The sequence below is a fragment of the Hipposideros armiger genome, unplaced genomic scaffold (genome assembly GCF_001890085.2).
Source record: "Hipposideros armiger isolate ML-2016 unplaced genomic scaffold, ASM189008v1 scaffold_213, whole genome shotgun sequence".
In the NCBI taxonomy this organism is placed as follows: domain Eukaryota; kingdom Metazoa; phylum Chordata; class Mammalia; order Chiroptera; family Hipposideridae; genus Hipposideros; species Hipposideros armiger.
This window is the reverse complement of record NW_017731563.1, coordinates 904,811-918,468: the sequence shown is the minus strand read 5'-3', so window position 1 is coordinate 918,468 and position 13,658 is coordinate 904,811. Positions and strand designations below refer to the sequence as shown.

Here is a 13,658-nt window from a genome sequence, read left to right as displayed (position 1 = left end):
GTAAGGAAGATCAAGCTTTGAGGCTGAGTTCCAATGCCTATTTTATCTGGAAATAGGGGAAAAAATGAAGAGCACTAAAAGAGTAAATATAAAAGATTACATTTTCCTCTTATTATTTAAAAAATATATACGACTAATTAAAGAAAAATTTATAACTGCATTACAGGGTCTATAGAATATATAAATATAACATACAGTATATCAAAATTATAGCATGAAGAATATGTACCATGGATAAATGAAACTGTATTTTTGCAAGTTTCCTTTATTTTACATGCAACTGTACAGTACCAAACCAAAACATATTGTGAAAAGGTAAGGATATAAATGGAATCTCCAGAACAACTGCTTTAAACACACACACATACCCACACACACACACACACTCAGGTTTAACTAAAAAGTTAATACAGGAACTAAAATTAAATTCTCCTTCATTTCACAAAGAACACTAATGTTGAAAGTTGCATGTATTGTTTAAAAAAAAAAAATCAACACAGGGCCGGCCGAGTGGCTCAGTTGGTTAAGAGTTGGCTTAAGAGCGCGAGCTCTGAGCAACAGGGCAACCGGTTCAATTCCCACATGGGCCAGTGATGCTGCGCCCAGCTGAGTTGCCGCCGAGCTGCCAACAGGTGGCAGGATGGCTCAGCCGGTGTAACAACAAGATTGCCTGTCCGATGGCAATCTAAAAACTAAGACTGAACTCGGCACTTTGAGCTGAGCTGCAGCCTGTATGGCTCAGTGGATAGACTCTGCGCTCTTAACAAGGCTGCTGGTTCGACTCCTGCATGGGATGGTGGCTACGCCCATCCGCAACTGAGATGGAACACAGCACCTTGAGCTTAGAGGCCACAAGCTGCCAATGGGCAGCCAGATGGCGACTGGCGCCCTCCACAACGAAGATTGAAGAACAACAACTTGGATGGTCCCCTTCCCCAACACTGTTCCCCTCCCCCAATTCCCCAATAAAATCTTAAAAAATAAATAGGTAAAAACATAGTCACCTCTTGAAGGGTGAGGAGAAGGGCTGCCTGGGAAGATGAGGTGATGGAAATGTTCTATATCTTCACAGAGTTTGACTACACAAGTAAATGTCTTTGTCAAAACTCATCCAATGATAGTTACAATTTATGCTTTTCGCTGTATGTTAAATTTTACCGTAAGGAAAAATAAAGCATGCAAATATTGGAACTTCAATGAAATGTGTACTGAAGTATTTACAAGTGAAGCATACTAATGTAACTAATTTTGAGATGAATAAAATTAAAATAGACTGATAGGAGAATGATTAGATGGACACATGTGGTAAAGCAAATGCAGCAAAAGTCAATAAATTAGAGAATCTAGGCAGTGCGTGTGTGTTCAGTGTAGAATTTTTTCAACTTTTCTGTGTAATCGAAAATTTTTACAATAAAATGTTGGGGAAAAGTTGAGGCTGGCTTGTGTCTCTCCCACATTTATAAAATAATGAAGTATATAAACTATAACAGATTATTATATAATAACCTTGTATCTTATAACCTTCTTAAAATTGTTTAAAATCACTGGAATTTTCTATATAAAAAACTACATAATTTGCAAACATGGGCAGTTTTATTTCTTCCTTGCTAATTTTTATAACTTTTACTAGTTTTTCCCTGTTTTTATACCTTATTGCAATGGTGGGCCTCTACAATACCAAATATAAGGGGTGAACACAGACATCCTTGCTTTGTTCCTAATCTCAGGGAGAAATGGTTGGGTATGACTTTAGCTATAGGTTTTTCCGTGGATGCTCCTGTTCATCAGTTTGAGGAAGTTCCCTACTATTTCTAGTTTGTTATGATGTTTTTAGTCATGACTAGATGTTGCACTGTCAAATATTTTTTCCACATTTATTGAAATGATCATATGCTTTTTTTGTCCTTTATTCTGTGAACACTGCTTCACTCAATGCTAAACCAACTTTGTAATCCTAGGATAAAACCTATTTGGTACTGATGTATGATGACTGGTGGAGCCAATTTGCTATTATTTTGTAAAAGGTTTTTGTATCTATATTCATGAGGGACATTACTCTGTAAATTTCTTTTGCTATAATATCTTAGGTTTTGGTATTAGTGGTATGCTGGCTTCATAAAGTGAATTGGACATTGATTCTTTGCCTCTATTTTTTGAGAAAATTCAATACACTGGATTCCCCTCCCCCTTTTTTATTATGATAAAATACACATAACATAAACTTTACCATTTTTAAGTGGTATTAAGTACATCCATATTATTATGCAATCATCATCACCATCTATCTCCAGAACTCTCTTCATCTTGCAAAATTGAAACTGTATGCCCATTAAACAATAACTTCCCACTCCCCTCTACCTTCAGGCCCTGGCAACCACCAATATATTTACTATCTCTATAAATTTGACTACTCTAGGTACTGCATATAAGTGAAATCATAAAGTATTTGTCTTTTTGTGACTAGCTTATTTCACTTAGCATAATGTCCTCAAGTTTCATTCATGCTATAGCATGTATCAGAATTTCCTTCCCTTTTAAGGCTGAAAAATACTTCATTGCACATATATAGCACACTTTGCTTCCACTGATGGGTATTTGGGTTGTTTTACCTTTCAGCTATTGTGAATAATGCTGCTATGAACATGGGTATATCAATATTTCTTCAAAACCCTTCCTGAATTCTGTTGGGTATACATATGAAAATGGAATTGTTGGATCATATGGATCTATTAATTATTTTAATTGAGATAAAATTGACATACATTATATTAGTTTCAGGTGTATAATATGATTCAAAATTTGTATATATTGCAAAATGATCACCACAATAAGTCTAGTTAACATCCAGTACCACACAGTTACAATTTTTTTTCTTGTGATAAAAACTTTATAGATCTACCCTCTTAGCAACTTTCAAATATACAACAGTAGTATTAACTATAGTCACCAAGCTGTACATTAAATCCCCAGGACTTACTTATTTTATAACTGGAAGTTTGTACCTTTTGACAGTGTCATCCACTGCCACCACCACTCCCCTTCACCTTCACCTCCCTCCCCCACCCCCACCGCCGCTGCACACACTTGCAAACAACAGTCTATTCTCTGTATCTATGACTTTGTTTTTTTTGTTGTTGGTTCGGGTTTTTGTTGTTTTTTTTTGGGGGGGGGGTTCTGTTTTGTTTTCTAGATTCCACGTATAAGTGAGATCATACAGTATCTGTCTTTCTTTGTCTGACTTATTTCACTTAGCATAATGTCCTCAAGGTCCATCCATCTTGTCACAAGCAAATGGCAAGATTTCCTTCTTTCATATGGCTGAATAGTATTTCATTATATTTATATATAATCGTCTATCTATTCACCACTGATGATGGACACTTAGGTCGCTTCCATGTCTTGGCTATTATAAATAATGCTGAAATGAACATGCGGGTACATACATCTTTTCAAGTTAGTGTTTTCATGTCTTTTGGTTAAATATCAAGAAGTGGAGTTGCTGGATCATATGGTAGTTCCACATCCTTGCCAAAACTTATTATTGCTTGTCTTGTTGATAATAGCCATTCTAACAGGTGTGAGGTGGTGTCTCATTGTGGTTTTGATTTGTGTATTCCTAATGACTAGTGGTCTTGAGCATCTTTTCATGTACCTGTTGGTCATTTGTGTACCCTCTTTCGAAAAACATCTATTTAAGTCCTTTGTCCATTTTGGAATCAAGTTTTTTTTTTAATGTTGTTACGTTTAAGGACTTCTCTATATAGATATGAATCCCTTTTGAGTTATATGATTTGCAAATATTTTCTCCCATTCTGTGAGTTGCCTTTTTACTCTGTTGATAATATATTTTGATGCACAAGTTTTTAATTTTCATGAAGTCCAATTTTAAACACACTGGATTTTAAAACATTTGACCTGGCATACATTTCAGGTAATGCTAATAACCAAAGTCACTTCTACTTTTGTAGAGAGTATTAAGTTTTCTTTTAACTGATGAGGATAGTGACCCCAGGGTAACACAGCTATTACAAGACAGAGATAGCAACTAAATTCCTATGCGTGAGCTACTGCTATTGCCTGACTGGCTATGCTATCTCTAAACTGTTATGTACACTACCATCAGATAAGTCTTTCTAAAGGAATGCTAACATAGTCCCTGGCACATAGTAGGTACTCAATTGTTTTCAGAATTATTCAATGCATTGTATCATTGCTGGATCATAATCTTTTTTTTTGTTTTTAAAGATTTTATTGGGGAATTGGGGGAGGGGAACAGCACTGGGGAATCAGGGGAAGGGGAACAGACAAGTTGCTGTTGTTTTGTTCTTCAGTCTAGTAGTGGAGGATGTTGCTTCACTGGCCCAAGCTGGCACCATCATTGCGCTCTTCCTGGGTGAGGCAGATTAGTCGCCGGCCTCTGGACAGCCGCTCACGGCGGCTGCTAGCTGCTCACGCTGGCTGCCAGCTACACATGGTAGCTTATGGCAACCCACTGCAGCAGGGGCTGCAGCCTACACCGTCACCGGCGACCCACAGCAGCCCAGCTCCGTCGAGCTGTTATTCAGCATCTTAGCTGTAGAGGGCAGTGTCACTGGCCCTCATATGTGGGATCCGAACTGGGGCCCTCTGGCATCCCAAGCCAGCTCTTAACCAATGTGCCACTCGGCCGGCCCTGGATCATAATCTTTCCAATGGTTCCCTACCATCCTTAAATTAAAGCAGAGACTAATCTTTTGCCCCGCATTCAAAACTCGCTACATTTTATTTCTAACATATATACTGGAACCTTTTTAGTCATTATTCCTCTTTATAAATGTTGTTTTTAACCGAAAGGTTAACTTACAGCTATCCTTTTATTCTTTATTTTTATGCAATTCCCATAGCACCTCTCCACTTACAGAAACTCTATCTATCCTTTAATGCCTATTTAAATCCTATTACTTTGATAAAGACCTTCAAAATTAACCTAGTCAGGAGGAAGTGCTATTGTCTGCTCAGCTGCTATCAAAATAAAAATTACAAAAACTATTATTCAGCCATAAAAAAAGAATGAAATCTTGCCATTTGTGACAATATGAATGAACCTTGAAGACGTTACACTAAGTGAAATAAGTCAAAGAAACAAACAAAAAAACAAGCTCATAGATATAGAGAACAGATTGATGGTTGCCAGAGGCAGAGGTGGGATGAGCAAAATGGCTAAGGGAGTTAAAGGTACAAACTTCCAGTTATAAAATAAAGAAGTCATGGGGATATAATGTATAACATGGCAACTATAGTTAATAATACTGTATTAGTTATTCGAAAGTTGCTAAGAGTAATATTAAAAGTTCTCATCATAAGAAAAAATAATTCTGTCACTGTATGGTGACAGATATTAACTGGACTTATCGTGCTGATTGTTTCACAATAATATACAAATATTAAATCATTATATTGTACACCTGAAACTAATATAATGTATGTCAACTATGCCTCCTTCAAAAAAATTAAAAATAATTTGAAATTGAAGTGTTATTTAAAAAATAGGAATATTATCTAAACCCATCACAATCAAAAAAGAAAAGTGACAACCAGGCATCATCAGTGCAGAAAAGACAAAATATGTAGGTAGGCAGGTAGGTAGGTAGGTAGATAGATAGACAGATAGATAAATGATTTTCTTGATACAGCATTTTTGAGTATTTCATTACAGCTCATTCATGCCCAATCACACTGAAGAAAAGCCTAGTAGTTGAAAAGCCCCAGCCTCATAACCATAGCTCCTAATCAGCTTTTCAGTGCTGAAATGTTTAATATAAACTGACAACCAACTCATGGTTAAATGGGGTTAATTAGGGTACCTTTCCCACAAAACTGGAAGATTAAATGCTAAGAACAATGGCTGCCGAATATTAGAGTATAGGAAATTTTAGCTCAACAGAGAATATCAATAAACAGAAACTGTAAAAAGGAACCAAACAAATTCTGGAGCTAAAATCCAATAACTGAAATGAAAAATTCAATAAAGGGTTTAAAAAACAGATTTGGGCAGGCAGAATATAGGAACTTCAAACTTGAAGACAAGTCAATTGGAATTATCCAATCTGAGGAATAGAAAGAAAAAACAGAAAAATCAACAGAGCCTAAGAGACCTGAGAGATAGCACCCAAGTGATCAATATATACAAAATGGGAGTCCCAAATAAGAAGAGAGAAAAGGAGTAAAAAGAATATTTGATAAAATAATGACCACAAACTTTCCAAATTTGCTAAAAGACATGAATCTACACATCCAGGAAGCTCAACAAAATCCAAGGACAAATGCAAAGAGATCCACTATGAGACACATTAGATTTAAACTGTTGAAAGCCAAAGACAAGGAGAGAATCTTGAAATCAGCAAGAGAAGCAATTCTTCTTGACCAAGATACACTGTGGTGTGAAAGAAAATAGGGAGTAATTGCTTAATGGGTACGTGGCATTCTTCAGAAGGTGATGAAAATGTTCAGGAACTTGATAAATGTAGTGGTTACACAACAATGTAAATGTACTAAATGTCACTGAATTGTACACTTTAAAAAGGTTAATTTTATGTTAGTGAATTTCACCTTAATTAAAAAATAATCTAACTTTAGTTCTATCACTTGTACCAAATTTTCTAACCCATATATTCCCATCTTATTTTTCAGGTATGGGTGTTTGTTTCAATTTAAATATTTATACATATGTGAAACAAAGGTAGAAACTCAAAAGGTCCAAAAAGCATATAATTTCAAACTAATTCCCATCCCTTTCAGCCCATTTGGCTCTCCAAATGCTACCAATGTTCCTAATTGTTCTGTTCTTCCAGCTATGAAAACAGATTTGTTTTAAATCTATTTACTTAGGACTACATATACATCCTTAATCTGAGCCATCCTCTTCTCAAATATTGTCTTTCCTCATTCTCTTCATTTCTTTCCATCTAAAGTGATAATTAAATCTAATGTCTTCTTATTCCATGTCTTGTCTTTTTTCATATTGTCCATCTTTTTCTGTTTTCTGACTTTTATATTTATTCTTGTCAATTCAATCTAGTCTGCTGTTTAACCTAATCACTGAAGTCTTAATTTTAATAATTTATTCTTATTTCTAGTTCTCTGGATATTTTCTAATTATGCTTAAACTTGTTCTGACGAAGTTCTATTTCTTCATTACGTTTTCTATTCCTTCTTTTATCACTTTGTAAGTTTGTATATACTTTATACTACATGCATCTCTACTGAAATCTTTTTATAATTGCATACTTATTTTGTAATCATATTCAGAGTTTTCTATAGTATCTTTAATTCCTGTGATGCTATCTTCCAGTTGTATTTGTTCATCTTTACTGATGTGTTTTGTAATTAAATTATTAGGTCACCTTTACTGGAGACTGCTTTGTCCCTGGATACTATGACCAATGAAGTGTGAAAATGTCCCTGGGAATTTTTGTAGGGTTCTAGAAAAATCACAATGTTCATTCATTCTTAGGCTTGGGAATTCCTGCATCAAGTAGGTAGTATAAATTTATATTTTAGAGCCATCAGCATATGACCTAGGCTGAGATTTCTATTGTTCATAGGGACTCCTCTTCCATCCAAAGTCCTGGGCAGAGGGACAAAATTCCTTATAGCTTTCACTGGCTGGAGTAGAGTTCTCCCTTTCATGGATAATTCCGTTTTTTGACACCAACTAAGTTCCAGTTCCACTCTCTACTAAGTTCTAAGGTCTTTAGTGCTGGCATGGACATTAAAACTCTAGTATCCAGCCCTCAAGTCCATAGTGGTATGAAATCCCAATAGAACGCCAGGGCATCAGCTCCTGTTTAGGCCTTGAGTTACTGCTGCTTTGCCTGTTATTTGGAGGTTTACTCTTTCTTTCTTTGAAGCCTGGATATGTATTGAAGGAGATTTTATTATATTCCACATTTTAGTTTGTTGGCAGGGGGAGGTCATCCCACAGGGGCTTAGCCCACTGTCACCCAAGCCCCTCATTAGTTTTTAAAACAAGTCAACTATTGTAGGGTACTCTTGTAGGATTTGCCTGCTGGACTACTGACAACCCACTAAGTATCCAAACCAGTGGGAAGAACGTAAAGATGCAGATATACACAAAACTACTATCACATGATTCTCATTAATCCATTCAAGTATTTATCACATTTCAGGCATAGTGCTAGGGAGCACAGTCTAGTGGAAGAAACAGACATAACAAGAAGCCTGGATGACTATGATAAGGGTGTTACCATCTGTGGGCTTTTCAACATGTTAGTTTTAAGCATCCAAGAGCGTATATAAGTGAGTACATCCAGGAGATACAAGGCTATGTTTCAAACATCTAGGATTAATGAGCTCAGGGGCATCAACTAAAGAAAGCAATAAACAATAAATATACTCTACAGAGACAATTTTTAAAAATTGAATTCCTCCACAATAAAAAATTGATACCAGGTAATTTACACTAGTTTCTCCCCAAGTACAAACAGCCACTCTAAGAGACCTGCAATTCCAAAGAAATACTCCAACTCTTACCTTATTACTCTTTATAATAGGGAACAGGGAATTTCTGCATTTGACCTATCTATATTCCTGAAAGGGATGACAGGTCTAGCTGTTTGGCTTCAATTTCTGATGATATGGGAAATGAAATTACCTAGTGATAATTTTCACAATACAATGTGCATTTGATACAGTAGTTGAATAAATGCAGCATAAAAGTGCCCAATAAAATAAGCGTAAACGGGTAAAGCTTTTCAATAAGTTTCAACCTCATTTTCACCACTAGAGGGCTACCTTGTCATCATTTGATTTCTATCCCTTAGCCACTGAATTTTAGAAACACCAAGTACTATGGCTTAAACTAACTAGGTTTATTCTGCAATAACTTCTCATTTTAATACTTAGAATAAATAATTATCAAATCACTTTATACACCAGAGGACTTCATCACAGAAAAATGTGCTAATATACTAACATTTGGAGGGACTGTTCCCTTCTTAGGGCAACAGAAGTAGGATTGGTAAGGCCTGAAATGAAAAAACTCAAGTTCTCTCATACTTCTTGGTCAGCTTTTATAATATTGATGGACTTACGTTTTAAGCGTTCCAGATGTCATAAGTTCAGTCACCAAAACAATGCACTTCTTTCCTTTTACTGTGGATTCCCAAGAATCATAGAATCGAACAATATTGGGATGCTGAAGACCCTTTAACATTTCAGCCTCTTCTTTAAATCTCTGCCTCTCAGACTTCGTTAACTTTCGATCCTAAAATAAAAAACCAAAACAGAATGTGGTTTAAAATAATAAAACCCCAAGCTACAGTTAAATTTAGATAGTAAACATGTATCAAACCATAATGATCAACAAAATAAAACAGGAACCCTATAACACTAAGGTTACTAATAACTTCATTAGCCTATCATGTGAGTATGAGAACAGGCTAAAGTGTATTTAAGAAAACTTTGGATTATAAAAGTCATGCTTGAGATTATTTTAATATCACCATCACTGTTAATGTATGCCTCAGATACAATCTCATTTTGTAGGTGCAGTTAACTTACCACTTCCAAAATAAGTCATCTATGGCTAGAGGCATTTAATAACATGAAACAAGTATGGGTTTTGGAGGCAGAAAGATCTAAATATAAATTCCAGTTCTGTCTTTGCTTTGGTTAGAATTTCCTTTATGAATATATATCTTCACCTCATAGGACTGTTGCAAGAATTAAATAATCTACTAGGTATGCTTTCATCACATATGTAAAGCACTTGGCACTTCACAGGTTAATTCTCTTACTTCCTATCTGAGATGAACTGGGAAAAATCAATTTGTTTTTTTCCCCTTGACAAGGTCCAATACACACAAACTCTGAATTGCCCTGTAAATTAAAATTGAAACTATCTCTGTCATATCAATATTCTGTCGAAACATGTACTAACACCTCCTTTAACAAAATATTCCAGGCATACAATAATGTGTCCATGATACTGTTTAATCATTAAACATTACAGACATAATTTAAAGCCCCTATGTAATTAAGATTTATTTATTTTTTTTATTGGGGAATTGGGGAATGGGAACAGCACTGGGGAATTGGGGGAAGGGGAACAGACAAGTTGCTGTCCTTTTGTTCTTCAGTCTAGTTGTGGAGGACGTTGCTTCACTGGCCCAAGTTGGCCCCATCATTGGGCTCTTCCCGGGCGAGGCAGATCAGTCGCCGGCTTCTGGACGGCCGCTCACAGTGGCTGCTGGCTACACACGGTAGCCCATGGCAACCCACTGCAGCAGGGATTGCAGCCTACGCAGTCGCCAGGGACTCATGGCAGACCAGCTCCAGGTTGAGCTGTTGTTCAGCATCTTAGCTGTGGAGGGCAGTGTCACTGGCCCTCATATGTGGGATCCGAACTGGGGCCCTCTGGTGTCCCAAGCCAGCTCTTAACCACCATGCCACTCGGCCGGCCCAAAGCCCCTATGTAATTAGATTGTCCTTCTCATCACTATTCCTTAAGTTTGAATAATCACTACCCTGAATTTGCATATACCATTCCAATATGGGTTTTTGCACTTCATATGAAATGTTAAAATGTCATAAAATAATGTTAGAGAGTATATAGTCTTTGGAAGCTTGTTTTTTTCACTCAGTAGTGCTTACCGTCACCCATGTTATACAAGGAGACATTACAAGATATCTACCATATTATTATAACTTGGCTCCGTTCACTATCACTGCTATGTTATCCATTGTCTAGATTACAATTTATATAATCTCCTACTGATAAACTTTTAGGTGGTTCCCCTCCCCCCTTTTATTTTTGCTACTACAATACTGCAATGATGTTACATATGTTAATCTCCTTGGACATAAACATTTAAGAGTGTTTATAGGACACGGGTTCTTAAACTTGGGGTACACAAATCCCTTTAAGGCTGGTATATATGAACATGTGTGAAAACAAATCTTTATTTTTCATTAACCATGAATTGAAATTTAATATTTCCTTCAATTATGAATGTATACATCTAATAGTATTCAGTAGTACCTGTGATTTTTGTGACCAACAGACATAGATATTTTCATATCCTATAACAGTGGTTGCAGATTATCTCAAAATAGCAATTAGATTTTTCAGATTTTATTAGTATGTACAAATAATGCATACCATATCACAAATTTAAAAAATTTTGTTAACTATTCAATATAGTTTCCATTATAATCCTATGTACATGAACTTAAAGCAAAACATTATGCTAGCCTTCACCAGCCTTCAAAAGAGATCTGAGGTACAAAAAAATATTAAGAAAGCCTATTAGGATACACGGCTAAGCAGAATTGCTGGATCACAGGGTAAAGGTATCTTAAATTTTCATAGGAATCAACAAATTGCTTTTCAAAGGGACTGTACCAATTTACTCTCCAGGTAGCATGGTCACCAGCAATTGGTATTACCAAACATCCACTTTTGTCAATTTGATAAGGTCACATCCTGTTGCTTAATTTACATTTTCAGAATCAATAATAAGCTTGAGAAATCTGCTGTTTCTTTGCAGACTACTTGAGATTCCTCTTCTGTGAGCTGCCCAATCATATCATTTGTTGCTTTATCTTATTTGCAGGAGTTCTTAATATATTCTGGATACTAATTTTTTATTGGTATTATGAGTTACAAATATCTTTTCTCAATTGTGGTTTATTTTCACCTTGCTTATGATGTCCTTTGATTTACAGATGTTTTCATTTCACCGTACTTCAACTTGTCTATCTTTTACTTTGTGGTAGGGTGGGTTATATATCTTCAGTAATTCTTTCAGACATTGAGGCTATAATTTTTCTTTTCCTTTTTAAAATATAAGTTTGTTTTGTTTGCCTTCAGAATTTATTGCTTGGGTAAAAGAAGAACTGACTGCTACTTTTTTTCTATATCAACCAATAACCTAATACCATTTGATGAACAATCCATCCTCTCCATATAAGTGTAGTTTTATTTCTGTATTCTGTTCCAATGGTCTGTCTACTCCTGCACTAATAACATAGATTCCTTTTTTTATATATAACCTCACTAGATTACTAGTTTATTATAAAGGAATATCATACTTTCTTAATTGCTAGTTTTAAAATAATTCATACCTGGTAGGATCACTGTCTGTAACAACCTTCCCAACTTTATATTCTAAGTTATCTTGTTTTTTTTCCTAATGAGAAGACTTTTTTTATAACAGAGAAATTACAGCATAAGCCAACTAAAACTAGTAGATTAAATTTTAATTAATTAAAGGCATATTATTTGGAATTACACTGAGATAGTATAAATGTTCTGTATAGCTATACGTGTAACCTTTTCCCCCAAGTAGAATGTATTAATTTTTAAAACTTTACTGACATATAATCACTATTCTAATTATCCCTCCCCATCTTATACATTATTTCCCTAAATATTTTAGTTCTATCCTATTTTATTACTTCTTAAGTAGACACCATTATAATGATTAAACAGTACATGCTGACTTCTATTTACCTACATATCTTTGTTCAATATTCCATTTTGCTCCTTATCCCTTCTCTGAATTTAATTTTCTTCACTTTCGAAATACATTTTTCAAAATTCTCAGTGAACATCCATTAGTGGTGCAATCCTAGGTTGTTGAAAATGTTTATTTTATCATCACTCTTGAATGATAGGTTAAAGAGATGTAGAATCCTAGGTTGGTTTATTTTTCTTTCAGCACTTTTAACATGGTGTTTCAGGGTGTTCTGGTGTCTGTTGTAGCTGTTGACATCTCTATTTTCTCTCTGGTTGCTCTAAAACTTTTTTCTTTTTTAACTGTGTTCTGCATCTTCACTACCACACATCTAGTTTTATGTATACACAATGGGGCTAATTGTGCTTTGTAAGCCAAAAGTTTCAAGTATTTGTCTAAGTCAGGAAAATTCTTAACTCTTATCTCTTGGAATATTGCCCCCTCCCATTCTACATACTCTTCTTTCTAAGATTTTACATGTGTGTTTGTAGGTGTTATGTGTGAGGGAGGGTTAGGGTGTGTGTGTGTGTGTGTGTGTGTGTGTGTGTGTGTGTGTGTGTGTGTGTGTGTGTGTGTGTGTGTGTGTGTGTTTCATATCTTTTAACTTCTATCTAATGTTCCATTTCTTTCTCTCTGCTATCTTCTGGGCCAAGTTCTCAGATCTACCTTCTTGTTCGCTAATTCTCTCTATTATATTTAATATGCTTATTACCTCTTCATTTTTTTAAAAAATTGTTAAACTTTAAAGTCTAAAGGAGGCAGGGATGCAAAGACATATGGCAAGGTCTCAGCCCCTGCTCCAGAAATCAGAGATGAACACAAACCACATGTACATATCGAACTGACCATACAAGTCTTGGAGGCTAGGTATATAGGTGAGATTGGTATATATCTGAACATCTATTAAAAAAAATAAATAAATAAAGTCAAGCAGTCAGTCACCAAAACTATCCACTGAAAAAAAAAAAAAGGGGGCCGGCCAAGTGGCTCAGTTGGTTAAGAGCTGGCTTGGGACTCCAGAGGGCCCCGGTTCAGATCCCACATGAGGGCCAGTGACACTGCCCTCTACAGCTAAGATGCTGAACAACAGCTCAATCTGGAGCTGAGCTGCCATGAGTTGCAGGCAACGGCGTAGGCTGC

The 13,658-nt window shown here is 35.8% G+C and overlaps 1 protein-coding gene across 16 annotated transcripts in view; it reads right to left on the bottom strand.

The window, feature by feature from the left end:
* The window catches only part of WNK1 (WNK lysine deficient protein kinase 1), a 152,206-nt gene that overhangs the window by 66,577 nt on the left and 71,971 nt on the right, over positions 1–13,658 (bottom strand). For all 16 annotated transcript variants that reach the window (XM_019654100.1, XM_019654101.1, XM_019654102.1 and 13 more), the window contains exon 2: positions 9,093–9,265. In XM_019654100.1, the coding sequence (XP_019509645.1) occupies positions 9,093–9,265 (173 nt within the window). The remainder of the gene's footprint in view (positions 1–9,092; positions 9,266–13,658) is intronic.